Below are 27,632 nucleotides of genomic sequence, written 5' to 3'. Positions count from 1 at the left end.
CGGCTCTACAGGTGAACAAGCAAAAGTATTACCATCATCTCGCAACCTTCAGTTAAAACAAACACGCACTCCCCCCAAACCAAGAACAATCACTACTTAAGCCTACGAGCCTCTTCACGATGAAGTTGTCCCTCTCTTTGGCACAGCTCTCTGCTTTGAGGAGTTGTTGACCGCAGGCTTGGGCACTTGGTGCAGGAGGGCTGCAGCAGACGGCCAAGGACCTCATGACATTATGATGATGTGTAGCATTTCACTGTCCCATTTTTCTGTTGTTTTTTTAGCAACTTGTCTCTTTTGAGTATGATGTCTGACCCTATGGCCAAACTGTGACAGAGGCTTCATGAGCAGTCTGCTATGTAGTTGGCCGAGTTATGGCATTTGCCTGTGTTAAGATAGGACTCCCCACAATGAATATAATGAAATTTGTCTGCATAGGAAATGCCATAATCTTTAAGGAAATTATTTGAATTGTAAATGGCCAGACGTGACATCCGCAAATGATGATGTAGCTGCTGGTAACAGGCGTTCATAAGTGCCAGCAAGAGACCAACAAATATGAGAGAGATTTATTCCTCTATGTATTAAGGAATGCGCTTTAATATTAGCGTAGCTATGGACTGGCTCTTTACTAAGACACACAAACACAAACACACACACACACACACACACTTGGATGACCTCTTATACTATAGGAGAGCTGCGAGCCCAGTTACAGCAACAGGCACCACTCATAAACTGTCTCAAAGAACCATGATGTGCTGATGACCGTCAAAAGGCCGCTGGCCCCCCCCTGTCTCGACCAAACAGTCGCTGCTCATATTTTGTTAGCTTTGGCTAGCAGCACAGCAGGAATGCAAACTGTTCTTCATGCTACACTGTGCGGTCCCCTGAGTCCACATATTCTGATGCGATACAGACTTTTTTAGTAGTAGTAGTAGTAGTGTCTCTGTATGCCTATTTTTATTGGAGGTTTTTTATAGTTTAGAGCCAAGCACATGCAGGTTATGGATATGTCGGTTTTGATTTCTCTAACCAACATAACAATTTGACATAGTTGTAGTGCCAGCAAGAGCTTATGTCCAAACGTGTCATTCTAGTTTATTACTTTCTGAGTGGGAGTAAAACCCAAATGCTGTTTTGCAGATGGTAAAATCCATGTGATTTTCAAATATTTTTTTAAGAGTGATATAAACAGATGATCAAGATTCTAACAAGCTGAAGCTATCTGCAGCATATGTGACTCTTCAACAAAGGATTTAGCAAAAATGCTTTGAATTGGGAATTTTTGCTTGGCATAAACAAAATCACAATATTATTCACGTTACATAAATGTATTCCAGGAATCGGGCCACATTTATTCAATTTCTGTCTCTGGCTCTCTTGATGGGAGAGCTCTTTCCTTTTGGCTGATGGATATAAAGTGTGTCCTGACTGTCAAAGAGTGACTAAAGGTTTAAAATGACGTTGAGATGAAGTTATGGGGTCAGATAACGCAGTGTGTCAAAGAACATATTGTGAAATAGAACTTAAAATGCTTTTTTTGGCATGCAAAATTAGGATTTTCTTTCTTAAATTAGATACAATTTCCATTTATTAGCTTTTCAGATTGCTCAACAACGTTGTGGCCATATATCAACTCAGAATTACATATTCAGTTATGCTTGCACTCATGCTAACATGAATTATGACATCCAAATTTAGGTTTCAGAGTTTTGCAAGATTCGGACATATTGGGTCCTGAGGGAAATCTATGAGCGTTATTTCACTGGTAAAGCTTTCGATGGTCAACCTCACAAATCTGTGTACACTCCACCTGCTGTGGATCAGTATTCAGCTGTCTCTCAGCACTCCACATACTATTACATACTGAAGGTGTGTACGCCATTGTGTTACATTTTATACTCCACAAATACAGTACAGTATCCATCTACTTTCTAATCATTTCTATCTTAGAAATGTATAGATTGTAATTAAGGATTAATCTGAAAAAAAGCTATATAAATATAAATCAGAAACATTGACTTTAATATGTAAGCCTTTGGTGGAAATAAACATGTTGGTTGACCAGTGCATTATGTCAGCTCTACATATTGTTTCATGAAGTTCAACTGATGTACTTTTATTTGAATTAAAAATTGGTAATATTTCTCTCATAAAAAATACATGCAAAGTTCTCCAGCCATGATGATGCTCATTTATCAGCACTGACAGATCTTCATGTCTTTTTATCCGCAGGTTCAGGGGAGGGATGTGGAAAGATCATTCAGCGATTCCCCAAGAAGGACTGGGAGGGAACGGCGTTTCCTCAGGGAGTGGAAATGGTGAGTTATGACAGCCTCTTACAAACTCAAAATAAATAAATGGAAGAACGTTGTGTTACAACCTAAGTATTTAAAGTACATTAAATGAACATTTAAAACTACGGTTGAGTCATGTTGGATATGTTTTGTTAGTTCACGATTCCAAGTGAATTTTGAGAGATGATGGTAGGTGGACCTCGGACCCTCAGCGGGGAGGGAGACATGTTCCCCCAGAAACATATTAACATTTTAGTTCTAAGTAAAATGTGTCAATCAGGTTCAAACTTGCTATAATTGTTCTTCCATTTTATATAAATGTATACTTATCCACATCTCAAAGGTAAATATTGTACTTTTAACCTGCTACATTTATATCACTACGTCCATGGTCGCGGAACAAATGTCATAATTTCAGTTTGAAAAGTTTTTGATAAATTCATGAGTGATTATTCACTTGGAAGAAAGTTGTCTCTTTTGCTTTGACATACAAATATACTACGACACATTTCTAATGTTACCAGCCGATATAATATGAATTATCAGCAGTTACCATTCTCATGCTTCAGACGGACCAGACTGCACCTCCCACACTTTGAAAGGGAAGTTTACCATTGTACATTTTTACAGAACAACTTCAGGTTCAGGCAACACAACTACTTTGTTAGGTTTAGAAAAAGATAGGGATTTGAGGTAAAATATGTACTTAAGTGATGTAAGAAAAAAAAGTACAGTAAAATAAGTCAACAATGTGTTTTGGTTACACATGGGACAGGAAGACCAGTCTCTCAGGTGACATTTTGGTGTTTGTTTGACCCATCCATCGCGCCCAACAGCCTCCTCAAACAGGCTTTGTCGCTCTTTATGCAACGTTATCTGGCTTCCTCCTTTGCTCTCAACATAATTACTATGGCCAATAGAGGTTGGCTTGATTTGTATCGGTTATCAACTATATGAATCAAGGATAATGGCCTTCTGGACCTACTAGTAGTTATAGCAGCTCCCTTCTCACCCAAATCTATGAGTCTGATACGTACTGACAGCACCCGTTTAATTGGCTGATAACATTCAGAGTGGGTGATACTACCTTTATTGCAAACATTAACTTGAGAACCTTCTTCTGTTATTTTGCACGATTTGATGACTTGTTGAAATCCACTCTGATACTCTAAATATAATTGACAAACCAGTGTCTCAATGGTTGTATCAATATGGTTACTGTGGCCTTTGCCGTCTGCCGTGCAGACCGATATCACAGCTTCATAGTTGCAAGAGAGTATCTCTGAGAGCATCTCAGGAACAAGTTAATGTGTGATGTCCACAGGTTGTATAGTGTTTTCCTAAATGTTTTCTGCATTAAATAGGAAATATTTGACCCATTAAAAATGCTCTGGCATTTTCAGTGTCACAATATGACGGATTAGACTCCAGGGAATTTTCATGTTTTTAAAACATATTTGCCCTTTTGTAGCTTATGCAGCAGATATTGGCATTTCCTGTGTTAGATAAATTTACAATGATTGTTTACTCAAATGTTTGTTTTAAACACTTAACATGTTCCCTAATTGGGAACCAGAGTCCTTTTTTGTCCAGCCTACTAAAAATATTAAGGGAGTAGCTGCTTCTCTTACTGCTTTGAGGGCGACCCAGGGGGTCTGTGACAGGGGGTCTGTTATCCTTATATGGACAAATACTTTCTTATCAAGACTGGAAAAAACTGTCTTTTTCTTAAGCAGGCAAGCAGTTGACAGTCTCCTACTGCACGGGACATAAGCGCCTGTGTTATATCTGTTTTTGGTCATTTATATTGGCTACTGAAGATAAGCATGTAATGACTTAGCAGATTGGTTTTGGCATTCAACAAGAAGGAAAACAGCTAAATGACTCTAAATCCCAACACAGTACTTGAAAGTACATACTGTTGTCTTACTTATTTTGCTGCTCTCTTGAATACGTCACTAAAATACAGATACGGGGAAGATTTACAGGATCTATAGCGATAGATGATTGTACTGCTGTGCTAAAATAAATGTTGCATGTTTTCTACTTTGAATTTGCAGATATGTTTTGTGTTTCGTGGAGGTCATAGTAGGTACAACATCTCGGAGCCAAGTGATGCAGATCTAGAAGCCAACAAGTTCAATAATATGAGTCGGATATCTAAGCCTTGATGAATAGAAAGAGCCCCTCGCTAAACAACATATTCATCATTTCATGATGATCGGATCCTTCTGTACTAATCTATATCTTTAGACAGTATTTCAGATTTAGAAGTTGAACATTAAACATGGGTTGGAAATGAACTATTCTTGAATAAAGTCTTGTTTGACTTTTAATGATCAAGAGTAATTCGCTGAAATATTTGGCTTTGTAGAGCCACAGGATACTATTATACCATGACCCTTGTTTGTAGTATTTATTGTGCAATTGAGGACATGCTGTGAGGCACAAATAGACATTTTCTGGGTGGGTGATTTGATTGGCATTCTGGCATCTCGTCATTATGTCTTAAAGTGTCTGTTGGTGGCCATCAAGACTCTTGTTGTGAGTCAGAGATGAGCAGTGGTGTGTCATAGGGCGCGCAGTGCTTCTCAAAGAATGTTGGAGAATTTTTGTGTGAATATGTGGCGGAAACCCTAGTACTGTTATTTAACCTTTCAGTGATTCTGAGGGATGCGCCGGGATGGCTCTACTCTCCCAGCGCCACCCCTCAAGTATCCTGGTTTCATCGAGTTAAAAATAGAAACACCAACACAAGTTTAGCTAAATCGATTAGCTTTGTACTTCCAGATGTCATTCAGGACCTGCATACCATTTTACTTTGTGCTTGTGTGTGTGTGTGTGTGCGTGTGCGTGTGTGTGCGTGTGCATGTGCGTGTGTGTGTGCGTGTGTGTGTGTAAATTTCTTGTATTCCATCTTGCTGAAGCGATCCCCCTATGCTTCTTTATTATGTGTCAGCCTGGACTGAAATTGAAACACACTGCGATCCCCAGAGTGCAGAGAAAGCACACGTCATTCAATGCATTCAATGCTTGGTCTTTTTTGGCAAATACCCCGCAAATAAGTATAATTATAGAATATTGGATAACATGCTGAACAAGTTCTAGCTTCAGGTTTCTCAAAAAAATACTCAGAGGTCTAAGGACGGGAAAGAGAGGTTGTTCCAGAAATTTTCTTTCCTACTAAGTGTTGTGTGGCAAACTTTGGTCTCGAGCCAAATGACTGAAATTCCAGCTTTGAAGCTTTAATGAAGATACACCATAGTGTTTAACAGACCCACTAAGCAATTTGCATTTTGGCTCTGTTTGGGCTGGTATGTAAACCATTATTATTTGCAGATTCCCTCTACTCCATGAAAAAGAAAATGACTCATTTACAAACACGAAGAAACACATCTGTAGAAAACAGTGGATGAAGCTGAGCACGAAAAGCATTTTGCGGTCACAACAGGCCCCCAGCGAACTAAATAACCACAGATGAGGAATGCACCAAGAAAAAAGCGTTTACAACTTGAGCTTGGAAAAATGTGTTTCTAATCTTTTCAGGCAAGTGATGATGATAAGAACCAGCTCAAAGCCTCATCTGTTATGGATGAGCCGGGTCTGGAGATGGAGTTCAGTAAGTTGTGCGCGTAGTACATTTCCATCACCTCGCCGTCGCGTATGAAGACGCAGCACTCATGATACACTGTAAACGGTCTTGACTTGAAGTGGAAGTCACATAGGAGGCTTTTAATTGGCAAATTGCAGAAAAAATAATACTTACCTCAAAATGTATTGGTCATGACTAAGGCAAGGCAACTAAATTTGCACATTTCATACATCAGGGCTAATACATGTCTTTAATTTAGTAATAAAAATACAGCAACGATGAAGTTTTACAAGTGGCAATTACTGGCAAGTGACACAGGACGTTCTTAAGGTAACAGAACAGATGTTTCTGTCTGCTTCCAGAAAAATCTTTAGCGGTCTATATTTTGTTATTTAGATTTAACGCCAACTAGTTTATAGCAAAATACAAAAAGTGGCACACAAATGCCCGAAGAATGCCTGTAATTACTTTGATGTTTGCTTGTTTAATCACAAGTGTCATTTGTTTAATGCTTGAAGTTTGTGAACGTTCATAACATCCGCTGTTTGCAGACAACTTGTATTATAATGAAATGTAGTTATTATGGAGTTGTAGACTCTTCCTCATGTGCTCTTGTTTCTTTCAGGTAACGTTTTCTTTCATGTTTAATGTGCTATATTATTTGTAGATATATAGTCCAAATTAAAGAGACAACCAGATTAATATTAATCTTCTTAAATCTATCTAATAAATCAAGTATTGGTGAGCGTTTGGAGTAAACACCAAATTTGGTCTGAGCCTGCTGTTTTAGGTCACAGTGCCAGTAAACTGAGTTATACATGTTACTGCTAACTTCACCCAAATGAGCTCTGCATGAGACAGTATGTATCCACGGCGTGCGTGTGTGTGTGTGTGTGTGTGCGTGTGTGTGCGTGCGTGTGCGTGCGTGTGTGCATGTGCGTGTGCTGGGTGAAGAGAGATGTCTTGACGCCGATGCGCCAGAGATCATACACATTCCAAAGCACTGCAAAGTTCAGTGGTGAGCATGAGGGTCAGTTCATTACATGAAGCCTGCAGTCTACGCTCTGTCATGTTTCCCAGCATGTAAACAAAATGTCTCCCCTCATTATGGAGCTAAAAATCAGTCTTCACATTTGGGAAAATGTAATTAGAGGAGCAGCATGACGGTGTACAGCAAGAGGTCCAGTATCAATTCAGGACGTTAAATATGGGGAACTGCTTTAATGCCACAAATCGCTGAGCAAAATGTCACTTTTTTCGTCAAACCAAACTAGCAATTTGAAAAATTCCTCCTGGGCTCTGGCAACTTTGGATTGGTGATTGTTGTCATCACACATGAACCGCAGATTAATTACACATTTTAAAGTGAACTATCACAATGTGAAATACAGTTTTACTGACTATGGTAAGCCACTGATATTCAGTAAATATGCGATCAAGAAATTGGCATTTATGCTTTTCTAGTTGCTGATGTTTGATATTATTACATTATAAACAACCCATCTGTGTTTAAATAGACAGAAGAGCGATTAGCGACGGCAAAGCCGCTAACTGATATTGATTGAAGGTTCCATTCGGTTTCATTAGGATGCATTGAGGCTCTGTTCAGGGAAAATGAGAATTGGACAAAGGTAAAGGTAAGCATTTTTCACAGCTATATTTGTTTGATTTTACATGCAATTGTTGATATTCCATTTGGCTATTTACTTTATGAACAATGGATACATTAATGAGGTTCTGCAGTTTCAGATTGACCTCTTCTTAACCTTTCATTTGTTGCACGTTGACGTATTTCTTAGTTTGTTTTCAAATTTTGAAGGCGACGTCACCCCAACTTTTTTAAAGGCTTGTAATATTTACGATCAGGCGTTTGATAGTGATAAGTGTGGGAATCGCGGCCTAATATTCTGCTCTCTGTGGGCGTGTTGCGGCAGCACTGAACAATAGTAATCCTGTACTGGTCCAGTCCAGCGCGCTGTATGCAATGTGGGTTTTTGTTCCACTCTGTCAGCTCGGGAGACAGAGTTGTTTCTCTGACCACATACCATGCCGGTCATTTGCTTTTCTGTCCCACTGCTTACTCATATATATATATATATATATATATATATATATATATATATATATATATATATATATATATATATATATATATATATATATATATATATATATTATACTGGCGTCCATAATTGTTACTGAGAGAAAGACAGCTATACAAGTGGCCACCACAATGGCCCAAAACTAAATCCAGTACGGAAGTGCAGCCTTGCTAATGGCCACAGCGTTCTTCAGTTATCCCTTTTGATCAAAGCCATTCAAAATGTCTTTTGTAATAAAAGGTCTTTTCCAAAATCAATTATGGTCCTAAAAGCTTATTAAATTGTCATTTTATGCTTTTGAGAACGTTTGCTTGTCAGTCTATCACACTAAGATGTAGTGGCTTCTGCTCTCATCGCTCCACAGCTTCTTCCCCAAATTTATATCGTCTGACCCCAATAACTGCCAAGATGGCGGTCAGTGGTAAACCCAAATTTAGTCATTAAAACAATCTTCCAAAGCGAGGGTGACAGCATTGGCGCATTTTAAGGAGAAAAATATGGTTGTTCTCTGGATAAATCTTACTACTGTAAAATTAAAATCTATTCATAGTGTAAAACTCCAAAAGGCAACTTTTCATGGATTTTGTTGTGTTTCCTGTTTCTTATTTTTCTTTTATATGAATGTAATTACTGCTGTGCCAGTCAGTTAGTTGTGGGCTGAACCTGAGTTTTAAGAACTGGCCTTTTTAAGTTCTCCAAACAAATTAATTCTGTCAATCTTTAATGGGCATTGTAGAAGTTAGTACGCAGATGATTAAACATTATGTGTGTTTGAAGGATGTATGTTTTCCGATGGTAGTTTGTTCACTTGTTTGTTTAATGCTTCTTCCAATTCACACAGCTAAAGAACAATGCAAGAGCCCATTAACCCTTCATTCAAACACAATTAGAAATATATCACATGCGTTATTTAGTAGGGTTAATATACTCGGTATTCTGTATGTAGTTGACATTGTTTGTCACATTAGATTATCTAAATACATAACATTTAAGGAACCTTAACTGCAAAGGCACATTACATTACAACAAACACAGATATGGTATATGTAATGCCAGCTTACGCTCTACTACTTGTTTTCATCTGACAAGAAATTGTTGACATTAGATTTTAAAAAATTACTTCGCGGAGCCCAACTTCCTTCGATGAAGGAATTTGACCTGACTTGACCAGACTGTAAACATTTGAGTCATTTCTCTCGAACGGTCTAGAACTTTGACCTCTTGAACTTAATTTTCCCACAAATCCCTGCTGTAATGAGGAACGTGGCCCGGCACTTCCGGGAAGGATGCTGAAGTTATTCAGAAAATGTGTAAACTGCTCGTGCCATGTGTGTAGTTAATATGATTGCTGGAAATGGAAATAGAACAGTTTTTATATTGTCTCATATCCATGTGGATCCTTTGCATTAAGATCCATTTCAGTAGCACATGAGAAAAGACTCACCTTTATTGCTGCAGTGATTAATTCATCTAGCTTCGTTGTCTGAGCAGAGTTGAGTAAGCAAATCATGACAACACTTAACTGTATTGTTCATAATCAGCAGCCTTGGTTAGTCAGTTTGCGGCTCCGTGCCAAACCACAGACAGATAAAGGAATGCAACCTAATTGTATGACTTGACTCAAGTGACCATAACGTGACATGTCGCGCTGCACGTCGTTCTTATGATGTTTGTAAAACTATGAGAGAAAAACTAAACAGTGCATTCCAGATAGCAGGATGCCGTCCCAGCCAGGGGGGAGGAATGGGATCATGTGTTTGTCAGGAAGATCCACACATGAGTAATCAATGCTTCGTGTGCCAGTGAAGCTAAACACATCAGGAAACAAAGCTGGAGCTGTCAAGCAAGCAGGACTTTCCAAGCTGAAAAGTACTGTGAGCTCACCAGGAAGTGGGAATACACAGGATGAAATAAAGCCACAGCATGCTGGAGAGCGAACACACTCAAACCTTTAGATGAAGTACAGTATAGAAACTCCTGTCTTTAATGGTTTGTTTGTGTAGGAGTTGTTTTGGGAATGAAGTGTCCCGTCCCATCTTATTCTGTCAGAAAGAGTTTTATTTCCTGATATACCCAAGTCTAAGAATCCAACAAACAAACTCATAAAAGAGATGATGACAGGTGACTAACTCTGTGGCCGTGCCAGAAGTCAGGTTAACAGGTCCGAGCTAAGATTTTGGAAATGCCCTGACTATTGTGGCTATTTCCTCCCTCCCATCTAAAGAGCTCTACAGCAACTGGTGAATGTTGCTGCTGTCTGCTGCTGACACCTGAGCTAGTGACGGTGACGTTACGATTCTTACACCTACAATCTATCTGAAAAAATAAATAAGGTACATATCTATCTACGTACTTATTTATATGGGTAGGAATACACAGACTCATTGTCTCTATATATATTAGCTATTGAACACTGTCAAAACCTCCAGTGCTGGCTGATGCATGCATATGTACATGTCTTCATTCAGATTGTCTCCTTAGTGTTGAGCCTCAGCAACAGGACTTGTCAACAAGTTGTAATGTATCCCTTTTGTATTGCCATTGTAGACAAAACATATGTCCAAACAGCTGTATGCTGCGCCTGCCGGGTGTCATCTGACATGAAATACTCTTATTGACACAGGCTGGATGTCTGCCATTCTAAGTGAGAAGTATTCTGATTCGTTGACGCAGTCTTAGCTGTCGCCATCATCATGACAAGATGCAATAACGCATCATATTGCTGTTATTCATTAACATTTGCTGCCATTATAGGATGGGTGTGGGGCTGTACGAATGGCAGTGTTATTCGCTTGTCAAACTCTGTTCGTCTCTTAGGTATGTGGGAAAGCATGGCCTCTTGGGGTCACAGCGACAGCTCACACAGTGTTTACCATAAAACCATACGCCTGGCTATGTTCTCACAATCTGTAACTGTGTGTGTTTGTGCTAAACCATAGATTTACATACCCAGCTCTGACGTAGAAACCATTTACAGTACGGGTAAACACTTCTCCTTTTTTAATTAACTGGGTCATCTTTTGGTCCCTTTTGATATCAGTGTTACCATTTAACCAGAAATGTAGTTGCATGTGGCAGCTGGCCCACTCAGATGGCCAGCGAGTCTTGTCCACTTCAGTCCAGCTTTTGGATAGTTTAGGAACAAATTACTCACTTTGATAGTTTTCAGATGTCAACTGTAAAAATGTAAAATAAATGATGGAAGTTGCAAATTCTGAACAAAGTACTAAATAACTGAATGTCCTGACACAAAGTATTTTGTGAGAGATGTGTGTGTGTGTGAAGCTTTAAGAGAAAGGGTGTTTGTTCCACTGTGTTCATACACCCTCCGACTCACATCCAGTTTCTCTTCACACTGCACTATTCAGAAGAGGAACAAAAGTTGTTGTGGTTTAAGCTCATGACAGTAGTGAGAGCGAGGTCTGTTGTGAATACTGTTGCTGATCAAGGGCCCTCACAAGGAGGTGGAGGAAGCACCTGTTCCACAGGCGGGTCGTTATCAGCCATTACAAGGCCGGGGGCTCAGAGGTCTGACGCAGGACAGCCATTGTGCAGATCTACAACCTCAAGATAAAACTGTTTACCTTGCTCTTTCATTCATCACGACATGTGCTCAGAAATAGGTTTTGAGTTTCATGTTTTATTTGTACAGATAAAATGGAAAAACAAGCATGTTTATCTTCTGTCAGCTGGTATAGCCTAAAGAAAAAAAACCGTAAGCAATGTGGTTCTGCTCAGAACTATATATGTATGAAGCATGTATCAACTTAAAAATATTTGAAAATCCCAACTTTTGTGCCCCCTGTGGTACACTCACGATAGTGAGCTGCAGACTACCCACGTACAGAGCCGCAGCCGAGTCACAGACAGGTGAAGTGTTTAAAGGCCAAATGCACAGATGCAGGCAGTCTGGGGTTGAAACCAGATGTGACCCTACAGCAGTTCCTGAGGAGGCATCATGGTACTCTGCGAGGTGAAGAGGCGAACTAAAATCACACAGAGCGCATTGCCTTGTCAAAAAGTTAGTTATTAGGAGAGACAAAGACAACTTATGGTCAGATAATTCATTGTATGATTTTAAATAGTAATACCATTTGATTCGCTACCACTTTATCTGCTCGTTGTAGCCACGGGGTATTTAATTAACATCCAGCGAGGTCCAGTTAGAGAGAATTCATCACAATAATAAATTATTTAGTGCCATATCTATTGAAGTAGCCAATAGTTGTATTAACGGACTGTCAAATTAAAGAAAAGTTCAATTGAATATTTATACATAATATATTATAAATAATATGTACTCTAATAATAAATATATGAGCTAGATTACAAAAATATAATACACGACAGAAAACTTTTGAGAAATGGAAGTAACAGAATTTTTTTTGCTCTGCAGTTTAAATTTATTGTGTGATGTCAATGAAAAAGACAAATATATTATATTGTCATCTTTTAAAGAGAGAACATTTTGTGCAGGGACTTTCTCTGTGCTTATTAAACCATGTGTTTTAGCTTAGTTAACATAGTTGTTGGGCAGATCACAGTTTGTAGGTTCTGACGATATTGTGCTCTTAGGTTTTATTTTTCTATGCCTTCATTTAGGATTTGAGTGAGTACTTTTGCTCAAAAGAGTTGTGCTTTGTCTCAAAGTAACGCTTCACATTTCTGCTTTTAATAATGTCCATGCTCTATAAGCATGAGGCATATTGTTTTGAAACTGTCAGTGGGAAGAATTAACATATAAGAGTCAGTCCCTTCTAGGTTTGAATTAAGATGTCCACTTTTCTCTTGTTGGAGCACACAATGTGAAATAACTTCTCTGACTCACGTACTTCTCCAACTGTTTGGTCTCCATCCCCGTCTCTATCCGCTGCTTATGAAATTGTGTAACTCAGTTACTTCTACAGTACTCCAGTGGATTTTCTGAAAAAATGTCTTTTTCTAAAAATGTATGTCAAGCATACTGTTATACATTGTTGTAAATATTCAGTGAAACTGCTGATCCCGCTAAAAGTCTCCATCCTCCAGTTACACGTCCTTTTAATGTTTGAGGTTAAGGCACGGTACAACTCAAAGTAGGATGTTGGTGTTTTTCACCATGGCTGTCACAAATGCCCGAATACAAAAGCGCAGTGATGGTCTGTTGTGATTTGGGAGACAGATTATCACACAATCTGTAATTCTTTTACAGCTTGCTCGCCACTCGCTGCCAGTTTTCACTAGTACCTACTTGAACCAAGAGCGGGTCTTACAAAGTCTGGTTATTCATGTTCAACATAACGTGTCATCATCGTCACTTCTACCAATACTTTAGCTAAATTCATATTAGCTGACTGCAAGACCAACTGAAGTGCCAGATTTCAGTTTAATACCTAACTTTGACATCAATAATAATAAAAAAGTGCTAACAAACTTTCAGACTATGATTGACACAGTTATATAAGAAGGCATGCTCGTACATGACTGTTCTTCTCAAACAGTCATTGGTTGTTTTTGGTAGAATGCCGTGAGTTATACACCTATGATCTTTCCGCTCCTCCAGTTTTCACAGATTCAGTGCGGGAAAAATCTGTGGACTTTTACTTGGAATCTACGAGAGTATTCTTCCTCCCTAACTATAATTGAATTTGTTTATGCCTGAAAGGTATGGTGTTTGTTAGCCTACTTTTGACAAAACTATGACACATTAATGTTTGGGTCCTTCATGGCAATTGAGAACATCACACAGATGCTTCAGGTTTGGTTTAAGGAATAAGGTTGAGATATTTAATCCGACAGGGGATTGAATTTACTAAAGGAATGTCTAAATCTCTAAAGGGTCCTTTCTATTAGCCTCTTTATCCATTTCTGTTTTCAAATTGCTTGTGATGAATTGGCCGTCTGTTTTTAATTCATGCTGTGTCTTGAAATAAACCCAAGTATTTGCCCTGAAGTGAACAGATCCTCCCATGGGATGTTGGGGGTTCGGCAGAGTTGTCCTTCTGAGCTTGTTGCTGGACTGTGCGTGACTGGAAAAAAAAACGAAAACACTTTGACCTTTTGTCCTAAAAATACATCTTGTCGTAGGTTATAATTTTCAGGTGTTACATTTCCTACACATATGGCATGGATGAAGCTTGAGAGGTGGTGTGCAGTATAGTACAGCAACGTTTGCTTGATGACTCTTCCGGTCCTGCTTACGAGACATTGTTTTTGAATTACTGTGGTCCTTCATTGTCATCTAAAAATATCTATCTCTAAAATGAACCATATGTGCCAGATATTGCACAGCAGATCAGTGAATAGAAACCAGAAGTGTTTGTGACAGCGGGGATGCAGAGTTGAGTAATAGAAGTGGAGGGGAAATGCCACCTCATTGGATTGCTCTTTGTTGGGGCTACTCTGGTGCAGTACATTAACTAAATGCAACCACTAAATATTATTTGGATAACAGTGCTATCATGTTCATTTTGTCAAAAGTTTAGTTTCTTGTATTGATCTTGCTGACATTGAGCTCGGACTATATTGTTCATTTAGTAAATGATGGTTCTTTTTAGAGTAAAATAGACAATAAAGCACACTGTGATTGACAGGTTGCTGTCGCTACCAAAGCCGTATCCAGCATCACTTCATCACTCCTCCGCATTCCCAATATGGTAACCTCCTTACATTGGTTACAAAAAACAAGTAACATAGAGACGGCAGTGATCGAAGATGGCGACGCCAAAATCGCCGGACTTGAGGCTTCATGGCGATAGTCCACAAACCAATAGGTGACCTCTTGATGACTACGTCCACTTCTTATATGCAGTCTCATGTTAAACCCCTCGACTGGAGCAGCCGTGTCTGCTTGTTTTTGTTCTCTGCTCATCCTGACAACCTGATGGAGCAGGAGGTCTGGGCAGGCAGCACGGCATTGACCTTCTCACCTCCGGCCAGTCCCTTTTATTTTCCTTGACAAAGCGCGCTTCACTTTCAGTCATTGTGTTGTCTCCCTGGCATGCGCCTCTTCCACATGAATGGGGAAAGAAGAAGGATGAAGGAAGAGGATGATTGAATAGCACTGTTGACATGTTTCCTTGACACTATGTCTTGAAAGTAACTTTACGATTTGGTTCAGTCTGTAGTTCTAAAGTATTTCATAGAAGTTTGGATGATTATAGGTGGATTTAGATTTTCTTTTATGACACATATTTTGTGTGATAACATGCCAAAAAAGCTGATTAATTTCAAGGTTTCAGGACTCAATCCTGCAGCAAACTCTACCTGCTCTAAGATTCGATTGTCTGGCTGCCATATTTATTTACCTTTCAATTTTTTTTTAGGATTGAATTTGTTTGTTTAATGTTTTTTTTATGGTCTTCATTTCATGACCCAAAGGTCTTCTTGACAAAGTGTTGGACATTGTGTTGAGGGGGATGTGAAAAGTGTTTTCCCTTTTCTCTTAAGCTTTGGTATTTCTTACTAATGCTCAGAGCGCAGGTGGCATCTAAGTCTACAAACATTTTATTGCTGTAGCTTTGTGTGTTTGTGTGTAACTTTAGTGCTTGGTTTTATTTCCTTTTTTAACCCAAATTATTACCCAAAGGATTGCAGGATTAAGCTCATTTGTGGTTACATAAACTCTTTTAAGGTTTGATGAGCTTTTAAATTCTGTTTGTATTTCCTAAGTAGTAGACACTCACTTGTTGGGGTCATAATAAAAACACAAATAAGTTTCCCATTTCCAGTAAAGTTTCAGCATTATCATACCAAAGAAATACAACACTGACTTTTAAGGGAGATGCCTTACTGTCGGCCTTTGTCCCAAGTCATCTTTAATAGTTGTTATATCTGGCCTGTGCCGGCATGACCATGCCCTGATCTGGCAAGGTCTCCGTGTGCAGAATGTTTTCTTTTTATTGGGGCTGCTCGTCAAGCACTCTGCTCAGCTGTGATGATGCTGAGTAGGTCAGACTGAAGATCCAGTGTCACTGGCTGAGTAGGTGAATACTGCTGCAGTGGGGCGGGAGGGGATCATACCAGGCTGCACCAGCACATGATGCGATGCAAAGGGTTTAGCTGGACGGCAGCAGTTTACTCGGATGTGACATAAATACAGCGAGTGTGTCCCGGAGTTCCTTTGTCACATGACTACGATCTAATTCTGGAATAGGAGATGTCCTTTCTGTCTGCCATGTGCTTGTGTGTGCGTCTGTATAAAGGCAATGTTTCTTACTGTATGTGTCCTTCTGTCCAGTGTCATTCACTGTTTTTGGTTGCAGAATGTAGCACGGCAGGACATAAATACACTCACGGAATCATGAGAAATATTTCTGCAGTCATCACTGTTTTGCAGACCAAATGTTTGACCAATAGACATCCCATATTTATCCATTCTGCCTTGTAGGACTATCGATGAGTTTATATCCACAATGTGTTCTGTGGTTGACTGAATTTCCGAGTATAATCAGTCACAAGTTGGATGGTTTAAACAAAAGGCATGAGGATATTTTTTGTTTTCACACGGCTGTGCTCAGTTAAATTTAGTTTGTTAAATTTAAATTTCCCTGCTTTTGTAGAAGGGGTGCGGTGTCATAAGAGGATAACATTGTTTGTTTCCCTCATTCATTTCATTGAACTGCCCATTTTGCAAAGTCCTTATTGCATCCAGCTACGATGTTTGGGCAAGACATTCATTCATCTTTGAGTTAGACAGACATTGGTTGTATTTAAAATGATGTCCGTAGTCTGTCTGGATGCAATGCTCCCGGAATAAAAATAAGTTTACTAAATACTGAACTCCCTGAAGTGTCTTTGAGTCTGCGCCAGTCCACAAGTGTTTTTTCTGCAGACCTACAGGCGAGATAATGTCTTAAAGGAAACACTGATTTAAGATATGGGAAGTTAGTTAATTGTGTCTCCTCTTGCTCCTTATATATTAAAATCAGTCACTCTCTTACGCATACACACAAACAGAAATACAAGATACACACGCACACACACAAGATACACACACACACACACACACACACACACACACACACACACACACACACAGGATGCTATACCTGTGATCTCTGGAGCTATGCCGTCCTGAATGTGTTTATCTCTTTTGTGGCAACAATCAATGGCATAGTTGGAATAGTTTAGCACAGGATCACAGTTATCTGCACTCGTCCTTGATTCCTGTGTGTGTGTGTGTGTGTGTGTGTGTGTGTGTGTGTGTGTGTGTGTGTGTGTGTGTGTGTGTGCGCACACACACAAACACACACACACACACACACTTCATCACAAAGCAAGTTTAACAGACTTCCTGCAAGCTATTGTATCTGCTGGATGGTGATGGCATCCTGGTCCGATCCTCCAGGTTGAACAAGCCAAATACACCCTCCTCCCACCTTTTCATATCCTCCTCTCTTAAGTCCCTTTTACACATGTCTATCTCTGAAATGTTCAGGAACATTTCCTCCATGGGGTCGTGTGTGTGTGTGTGTGTGTGTGTGTGTGTGTGTGTGTGTGTGTGTGTGTGTGTGTGTGTGTGTGTGTGTGTGTGTGTGTGTGTGTGTGTGTGTGTGTGTGTGTGTGTGCGTGGATCAATATTCAGGGAAATCTGTACTGCCAATTTCCAATCCTTGAGACTTTGTAACATTTTGGGGAAAACGACGCTAGGACTGTTGTAAACTGAAGCAATCACAATGCAAGAACAAGCCCAAAAAGAGTCACGTCCAGCTGATGAAAAACACCTTCAAGCGGAGCAAGCAAACCAATCACAAGACTTCTGTTATGAAGTATTTTAATCTGCATTAATGCCAAAGCTTTCACGCTTGTTTTGACTTGTCTCGCAAACTTGTTGTCTATATAATACAGTATGAAAACATTGGCACTGGACAAAAATGGCTCCTCACCCGCCATGTTCCTGAAAATATTAAGAGACATCTTCTTCCAATGCGTACACACTCATCTAGCCTTCCCTCATCTTCTTGCCCATTGAGTTTTATGATGGTTGGCATCAATAAGTGTTGCATTACCTCCATCTACTGGACCGTCCCTTGCCCCATCGATTCCAGCATCGCCATGGTATGGCAGAAACATTCCTGGATGTAGTGTTTGTGTAAAATGTCATAATCTCTAGCGATGGCCGCAAGATTATCCCAGTAATTTAAGGGGACGATGTGTGAAGGAGGCTTTATTCCTCGTTGCTCCCGCTCAAATTGTTGATTGGTTTGCTTCTTAGATTCTCAATAAACTATTTTTGGAAAAATCAATGATAGAATATTCTCAGAGGTTTTTAGTAGAACATTACTTACATGAAGAAAATCATAATACTTCATAGTTATTGTCTGCTTTACTCACTCATCCAAAACATCAATGTTTAAGACCAGGCATCATTAGGATTAGACTAGTCTAATAAATAAAACCATGAAAAACATATACATATATATATATATATATATATATATATATATATATATATATATATATATATATATATATATATATATATATAGCTGGGCAAAGTTGAAAAAAAAACCTGATTAATTGCATGATTTTTCTGCGATTAATCGCATTATGCGCCAAATTCAATAATGAAGGAAAAACTAGTGTATTGCAGGTTTTATTTTAAAGTATTGTTATCAGAACAATATAACAGCCCTCTGGAGCAACAGCAAGTTAACATACATACATATATAGTTTATAAATCTGTTTTCTTTCTTTCTGAACAGGTACTGTTCAGTAGTAAGGGTCCCTGTGAGGGACAAACACTCCTTCTTTTGTCCATGTTCAGTCTGTTTCTTACCTTTTTTAAAGATGTATGTGAAATACCAGCAATTGATTAACTTTATACAAAAGCAATAAGTTATTTTTATGTTTTCAGTTCAGTTCAGTTTTTCTTCTTCAAAGTGCTGTCTCATTCATGTTTACACCAGTTGAAGCCCTCACAGACTCTCACACTCAACCAGTTAGCAGCCGACGTCAGTGAGTCCCTGAGGCTTCAGGGCTTGAGGGTTTAGGGGGAAGATTGGGATTGGGCTACAGACAAAGACAGAGATGAGATGTGATTGGTCAAAGAGCGTTAAGGAGCGCGTGTCAAGCTGGCCAGCGAGCTGACTACAGAAACAGAAAGCAAGGCAGCAGGAGCACAGACAGGAGACAGGAGCTGCTCAATGAGAACATCAGCTGATAGGGAAAAACAATTATAATTCATGTACTGTATGTTTGGAAAACAATTACATTATAAAATAGATATAACTTTCACTTATATTATTATATTAACTATTTTTTTTATTATTATTATTATGAAATTTAACTTTGTGGTTCTGTTTAGGCCAGCAGAGAAGGCCGAGCTGGCCTTGACAGAAAATCTGAAGAGACATAACCACTGAGCTTTTAACAATTTCCAATTTTTTACAATCTCAATTGAATTGTCTTTCAAATGATTAGCGCTTGAGTCACAGTAACAGTGTCCTGTATATATGATGTGTGTTTTGTGAATTACTCTTTATGGTATTCTCATTATTGGCATTTTGTTCAATATCTTTTTAGTTTTGCCAGCCTGGAGGTTGGAGGATGTCCAGGGATAGAAAAGCTCCCACCTTCTTCACCGTTGTGCTGACGGATATCGATTCAGACCGACACTATTGCTCCTGCCTCACTTTCTACGAGGCTGAGGTCAATCTCCAGGTAAGACACAGATGTTTTCCGGATCTCAGGAAGCTGTAAAGTATCCCAGAATTTAGCAAATGTTTTAAGTCTATCAGAAAGCCACAGCCACTCGCAGTCATAGTCTTCAGCTTCCCAACTGTACAGATGTTTGAGGACTGTTGGGAGTAAACAGAAGCACCTTGTGAAAACCCACAGAACATACTAATGACGTGTTGCTGTGAGGGAACAGTGGTAACCACTGAGCCACTCATTGACAATTTAGGGAAATCTGTAAGCACAAATCTTTCGATTTCTCTCTCCATTAAACAGCTGTGTACCACATCTCTGTGAACAGCGGGCCATCCTCCTTTTGAGGCTCCTGATCAGATCATCTCAATGATGATCAATGAGTTTTGCAGACTCATATTATGAGCTTGAGGTTCATCTTTGTGTCAGAGATATAAAGGTGGGGCATTGTGGTGGTTCTTATTTTCTGTTTTCCATTTTGGGTTTGTTGTTTGTTTTTTCAGACACTTGCACTTTTTTTGAACTTGAGGAATTTTGGTGCTGTGCACTAGAAAACAAAAAGCTGCTCGTAGATGGTGAGCAGGGATGCTGATATAAAAGAGAGGATAGGGCTGTGCTCCCTTCCAGCGCTTTGGATTTGAATTACATACTTGTTGTTATTGATTGCGCATTAGTGGCCACGTGGCACAAATGTCAAATATTAAAACATACATTACTGATTACAACATATTTGTTTGGACAGGATCATTTTTATACCTCTGAATGATCCCAATGTCTCACCCTGCCAAAAACTGACAGAACACCAAGCTAATTATTTCACTGTGTTTTCCTTTGCTAGAGGCCTTAAATGACTCCTGTCGCTCTGCCCGCTGTGACTTCACATCCTTTCACATGTCTAGTTGATCAGCAAAACATTTTATTATCGTTATCATTTTTATTGAAACAGTTTGTACGAGAAATATGAGTCAGCTTTTAAATAGTGGGGGAGTAACTTTGGAGTATCAATACTGTGATAAATAGTTCATGCTTTCCTCATAACCTTATTGTGTGGACCATAATTACAAAAATTCCTACGTTTGCACAACTGGACACATTTTCTCAAAAAGCACGAGAGGATGAAGGATTTAGGGCAAATTGTCTCTTCAAAGGGAGAATATAACCCAAAATAGCCCAGTTGTTAACTGTTATGAGGGTTTCTTTAAGAGCCTACAAAACAGACTTTTCATTGCCTAAAGCTGGTTGGGCCTCAGCTGTATTGAAACCTCAACGCTTCTCGTTCTTTTTTCTGTTGAGGGCTGAGTGGAAGGACCTCTCTCTTCCACACTGGCCATCGGGTGGTGACTCATCTGGTTGCAAAAATAAATCAGATTGTATGGAAGTCAATGAGAAAATGTCCCTACTTCTCCCTTGATTTATTACCTCAGTAGACATTGTAAACATGAGCGTATAATCTCAATCACTAGTTTCAAGGCTTCTTCAATACAGTATGATGTTCATCTAAAGTGATTGTCACTATTTAGCGTAAGAAAAAAGATTAAGCAGGGTCTGCTTTACCTAAATACAGAACTCAAAGCTTCAAAGCAGTAGCCACAAACCAATGGGTCAATGACTCACAGTGACTATATCCACTGCTTATACACTGTCTATGCAGTAGAGAGACTGTTTTTTCCAAGACCAGTTTAATTACAAATTGTGATTGAGATCATGAAAGAAAGGGACTCAGATTCATGTACATTTGTTGTATTTCACCTCACTCATTTGTTTTTGTTTTTCCGTATCTGCTCTCACAGTCTTAATTTCTCAGTCTTACTACCCTTATTTTTAAAGGAAGTTGACAGGATTACCAGACTGGTTGTAAAAGTTGCACAGGTTAAAGCAAGAGAGCCATTAACTTTACTGTCAGCATGCACACCAGGCCGGAAGAAAAAGGCTTATTTTGTCATTTGTGGCAATTTAATGTATGTTTGTGAAGCATTTTTAGATGTATCTGACTATACTATCCTAAATAACGTAAAAGTGTAAGGTGGGAAGTTGCCGCAAAATTCTAAGCTTCTCAACTCTAAAGCTGTCGTGGGTGGACATTAATACATCTGTAGAATATTTATTCTGTTTTGAAAATGCACACTTCAGAATTTGTCATGTTTTTTTTCTTCTTTTCTACTTATTTAGCAAATACATCTTACAGTAATTAAGATGTATGTGTGTGCCAAAAAAAGACTTGAGTATGCTTTGTGTATATAAATTCAATATTATGAAGACTTTTTAATTTGATAGCCCACCTTTTTTCGTCAGCCTTGTGTTAATTGTTTTGTTAGGCTATATTTGGCCTCATCCAACATCGTGTTTTGGCAAAATAAACACACCTTGCTGGATTCAGTGTCTGGCACTAAGGATCCTCTTGAAACGTGACGGTGTTTTAACAATCTTTCCTCTCATCTTTATCTACTGAGTTGGATTCCAGGGAGACTCCAGACAGGCTACAAAGGAATGTATTTTGTCTAATAATTGAACCAAATCCTAAGAATAATGGGGAGATGTGACCCCCATCTGAATGGAATATTTTAATCCCGTACTCCTTGGTCCAGAGATACTGAAGCATTTATGGCATGTTTTCACTGCCTGGAGAAATATACCAGATTGTGATAAGGGCTTTAGTGAGGAATGAGCACGCAGAAGTCTGAGTATTAATGCTCTGATAGCGCTCATGAAACCACGATAGAGACAATTAAAACCAGACTGAGGCTGTTGCTCGGAGGATAAGGTTATCGGGACTTTAGGGCGAGTTAAATGTTTGATCGGAGCTAAAACTACTTTATAGTGTTCCTTTGATTTGACTTTCTGTAAAATGTCATCATAATCCCACGTGTCACTACATATCTGAATATAGCTCATTAAATCCATCTGTTAGAGTATTAATACACCACAGAAATCACACATAGAATATTAAACCTATTTCAGAATGAAAGTGAGTTGAATAAGTAACATTGTGATCAACAATAAAGAATAGTGTTTACTGTAAATGATATAGTTTGCTTAACATCATAATTACTAAACATTCTGCATGTGTTGGTATCTTTGTTATTGTCTCTTATGTCTCTAATTTGCATTTACTGTTAGTATATGACTCGGGAAGGGACGCAACACTAAGCAACAAAACTAATTTTGGCTCTTATCTGAGGAAATCTACTCATGATTTTGTCTCTTTGTAGGTGAGATCTTTTATTAGATTTTAGAAAAACTGTTGTGTTCATAGATTGGCTTCAGTGGTTTTAGCAGCTGTGCTGAACGAGGACTGATTAGGAAACGCTAATTGATAGTCTCAACATTCTCGAATGTGTGTTTCATCTCTGGAGACAAAGCAAAATTTCAAAGATGTTTTGGGGTTGATGCTATGACTTCGTCTGATGCAAGAGCCATATCTTGGCTATTTTTGTGTCGTGGGAGGAAGACAATTTATTTTCCACTACTTCTACTTTCAATCTTGTGACTCACCTCTCAAGTGAAAAGCAAGAAGTGATTGTGAGACTTGTTAATAAAATACAGCATAAAATACTCAGTATTACCACAGATAACTCTGTTGGGGTGAAAAATGTGCAAATAACACATGCGACGTATAGTACATGCCAGACGTGTGCTGAACAATGTGATGAGTTTGAGGCACATGATATATTCACAAGCTCAAGTAGGAGCTCAGCGGTGATGGCCTGCTCTACAGTACATTTCATGTTCTGCAGTCCATGCCACTGTGTTGAACTCTTCAACTGCAACAGCTTCTTTTTTAATGTTTCAGGGATCAAAGAGTATCGTGGCTGATGGAGATGAAGATGAGGAGGCAGAGGAGGATGGCCTGATCCAGCCAGCTCAAGTGTTTGCACCAAAAAGTCTCATTCTTGTGTCCAGGCTGGATTATCTCGAAATATTCCGGGTAATAAGACGCCATATGATTAAATCTTGATTAAAAAATATTGTTCTGTCTTGGTCAGCAGAAATACTCTGAATTTTTGTCAAATCAAGGCTTTCATCTTGCAGCTCTGAGATGACGCTTATCTGCTTTGTACTATCTGCAACGTAGGCCCTAGTTTAGCATGCAATTCAGTGAAGTAAATGAGATACATGCACCTCTGATACTTTCATCAGAGTCTGAGTTGATCACAGGTTTTGCAGACACACGGTCAGCCTTAGATGCTGTGAGAATAAACAGCTATCAAACATTATCCTTATGTCACAGACGGCGTTTATTGTGGGCTGCCATACAAAGTAGTTATCTTCTGTATGTGTCCATATGTAATATCCCTGTTGTATTTCACATGTTGTCATTTCAGGGGTGCTTGGGACTGATCTACACAGTGCACATCGATAGCTTGAGTTTCCCTTTAGAGGGTCTGGTGGCCAACCTCTTTACATTCCAGGTTCCTGTTGCTGGTGGATCCCAGGTAAGATTTCACTCAGGCAAAGCATCCACTGTCTGTAAGGCCCCCTCCCTGCTGCTGGTTCATTCCTCACAGGACGCCACAGATCCAGACCAGTCGAGTCTGTCCCATTTGATTTTGAGACAGTGATTGTTTGTGAAGCTACTTAATTTATTTATTTACGTTCGCTGTGCAGCCAATCAGGAATGTCAAGTTGAGATGGTGCCTGTGGTTGTCCAGCCACAGTCGGTATTCTTTTTAATTTAATTTTACATATTTGTCATTTTTTTCCATCATGTTACGTATAGAAAAATTCCTCAGTCGAGACTAGGACAGCAAACAGCAGAGCTCTTAAAATATGTTCATAACAGCTATTTATTTTAAATACATTACTTAGGTTTAAAAAAACATGTAAGTAACTACCATTGGATGGTCACACGTCAGAAGGTGAGGCTATTATTTCAGTGAACCAGGCAATACATTACATATTTACACTTTAGAGCCAAAATATGTCAATCATATTGTAAAGTTTTTTTTACGTTTGCAACTGCCGACGGGAAGAAACCCTAATCACGCTGGAAAATATCAGACTTTGTTTGAGACAATGGCTGATGTGCTGTAAAAGGGAAGAATTTGGCCTGTTCTCCTGCAAGATGGTGTTTGAAATCCTACATCTTCGGGTCTGCCTTCAAACAGACCCTCAGCAGTGGAACATACTAACTTTGCATTATTAATCCAAGGATCTTTTTAAGGGATTCTGTAATGTTGCTGTGCGCTGTACAAGTTATATTTTGGAAAACATGTAATTGAGATTTTCTTTGCTCAATGACAGCTGCCGTGTCTGTGTCTTCTTTATTTGATTCAACCACAGTACCCTAATCATATTAATCTTAACGGATGACTGTCGACCTGATGGCCATAAACATTTCCATGACTGTCTCCTGACCTTTACTGTTTTTGTTTTCCTATACAGAAGCTCTTTAGCCTGGGAGCAGGAGACCGTCAGCTCATCCAGACGCCTTTAAACAACACTTTGCCTGTCACCAGCAAAAGTGTTGGTCTGCTCTTCCAGCAGCTCGGTGGGTCTACTTTGATTAACGGCTAACACAAGCCGTGACTTGTGAATTAATGTATAATTGTTTCTCTGCCACGTCATATATTTGTTTTGAACATGAACCCAGCCATTGAATTTAATGAATGAACAATCATTTCTTTCTATAGTCAGTCACATCTGCATAATATCTCATTCATGTGTTCAGACATTTTGTGTTGTTGGTTGTTACCATCGGACAGTTCTGACACTCAAAGAACATTTGTCTTAATCATATTAGTGACATTGTCCTAGTTGATTTAAATTAAGTAGCTTTAATGTGTGTGACATATTTCACATTAATTCTCATTAATGTGTTTAAAGCAAGGTTATGTAGTTTTCGCTTTGTCCCATCAGCGTTTCTGTAATTTTGTCTGGACAAGAACAAGCACATGATAAAGATTTGATTCACTTTGCTAGTTTCACATTGCCAAAATTGCTCAATATTTTAAGACTGTAAATGATTTGCACAAGCAATACGTGTTTTGTCAAAGATATTGCCATGACTCATGGTGTTTGAAGAGTGTATCTATCACTTTTTTTTTAGCCATTGAAAATTATGGTTTGGCATAAATCCTGACCCAAGCTATTGTACATTACATTTTTAGATTATTTAAGAGGAATTTGTTTCTGCAACTCTCGTCATATACATTTGTTAGAGCTGAGAGGGAAATAAAATATGATTCACCTGCAATTTGATTTGTAATGGAAAGTTGGCCCTCATTTATCCTCATTTGATTAGAAGAATGTAATTCAAAACAGAGTGGATTTTATTTCCTGAGTGTATTAACACCATCCTCTGTTTGTTTGGACAACGTGCTGAACATGCACATGAGGGGGTACTTGCACGACACATCATGTGATCAGGGTTAGCTGGAATTCATGCATTTGTAGCCAATCTGGATACAAAATCACAAAGCAATCTTTACTCAAATCCTGGCCATGGCCTGTCAGTCCTCATAAGCCTGTTTCTATGAATTAGTTCAATACATTATGCAGCGCTGTTAGTCCTCGAAGCAGCTACAGGGCCATAACTAATATGTGTTGTAAAGGTGCTCATTGCTTTATATGTGACGCTGTTTATTAAATACTCCAGTGGAAAATTGCTAACTTAAAAACCACACTTTATTCTTTTCATACCGGTTTACAGAGCAAATAAACAAGATATAGCCTGTAAATAGAAAGTAGATAAGTTTCTTTACCTTTCACCTTGAGACAAATCCAGGATAGCTGTCCCCCCTGTTTGTATGTTGAGCTATGCTAACCGCCTACTGGCTGACAGTGTCAACAAACATGGCGGTAGTATGGTTCTTTTCTTCTAACTCTTATTTAGATATGCATATTGCAGAGTGTAGGAACATAGATCCTAAATGGCTCAGTCTACTCTTCGGATCATACCAGGAAGACAGTGCTGGTGTATTTTAGTGTCAAGGAGCAAGTTGTTGGAATGTGTTGTTGTTTTTGTCCTTAACCCCACTTTGATCAACTATTCATATACTATACACTATTTGTTTTGGACATTGCAGCAGGACAAATGTATGTATACAATTTTAGAGTCAAGCTGTCAGACATTGACGGTTAATTTTTCCTATCCTTTACAAAAAAAATCAGCTACACTCCAGCGAGTGTATTTTTCACACTCATTAGGTCATCCTCATGTCCATTTATAGATCGGCGAGTAGCCGTGCAGGTCGTCAGGTCAGCACATCATTCTGTGTGCACGGATCACCCGAGTCACCAGAGAGGAATGTGTGTTAAACATGTCACACTGAACAGGAAGTGCAGTCCCCCGGGGCGAGATAAACCGGCCATCAACAGCCCTGTTGTTTGTTGTTTGTTGCCTTTGTCTCTCCTGTTGTCCGGGGATGTTGCTGTCACTTTTTATTTAGGGCACGGAAGTGCGTTGCTGTTTCCACAAGATAAGTAAACACCTGAAGCTGAGGTGTGATTATGAAACAGGAACCTCAATCGTTGAAGCATAGCAGAGCGTTCATTTTAACTTACCGTGTCTATAAAAGATGAACGGACTAATTTAGGTTGTACGGTCTGTTCCTCCTTAAAATCTCTTATTTAGTTGAGGCTCTGGTTCTATTTCCTGTTTATCACTGAGGTGCTTCACTCAGACAGACAAACATCCAGACCCAGCACCCCGAGTGGCACTGATATGTCTGCCGGTGTTCCTCTCCCTTTATCACTCCAATGTGTGATGAATTGGTCTGTGTGGAGCTTGATAGGAAACAATAACAGGAACTGTAAACTTAGAATTCTTCCTGATTGTCACGTCGGTATTTGAAATATTATTTATACTGTATGAGACTGTGTAATTTCCTTTGTTTTCAGAGATGAGTTTTCCTTTTGGTTTATATTCATTGTGTCACATAAACTGACCTGTTTAGTCTTAAAAAAATGTATTGTTGTTGCCATCATGAGCGAGCAGGTTTCTTTAATAAAGCAGTGGTCAAATAGCAGACTGAAGATTCTGCAGAGCAGTGTTTTGATTGATGAAGTAAT

At 39.1% G+C, this 27,632-nt stretch overlaps 1 protein-coding gene across 3 annotated transcripts in view; it reads left to right on the top strand.

The window, feature by feature from the left end:
* Positions 1-27,632, top strand: part of sbf2 (SET binding factor 2) — a 77,568-nt gene that overhangs the window by 9,483 nt on the left and 40,453 nt on the right. For all 3 annotated transcript variants that reach the window (XM_068595971.1, XM_068595970.1, XM_068595969.1), the window contains exons 2-6: positions 2,236-2,321; positions 19,497-19,634; positions 23,413-23,547; positions 23,945-24,055; positions 25,005-25,110. In XM_068595971.1, coding sequence (XP_068452072.1) covers positions 2,236-2,321; positions 19,497-19,634; positions 23,413-23,547; positions 23,945-24,055; positions 25,005-25,110 — 576 coding nt within the window. The remainder of the gene's footprint in view (positions 1-2,235; positions 2,322-19,496; positions 19,635-23,412; positions 23,548-23,944; positions 24,056-25,004; positions 25,111-27,632) is intronic.

Source organism: Clinocottus analis, unplaced genomic scaffold, assembly GCF_023055335.1.
Source record: "Clinocottus analis isolate CAN_PGR_092001 unplaced genomic scaffold, fCliAna1.0.p SCAF_33, whole genome shotgun sequence".
Taxonomy (NCBI): Eukaryota; Metazoa; Chordata; class Actinopteri; order Perciformes; family Cottidae; genus Clinocottus; species Clinocottus analis.
The sequence above is the reverse complement of the archived record's forward strand: the minus strand, read 5'-3'. Positions and strand labels throughout refer to the sequence as shown.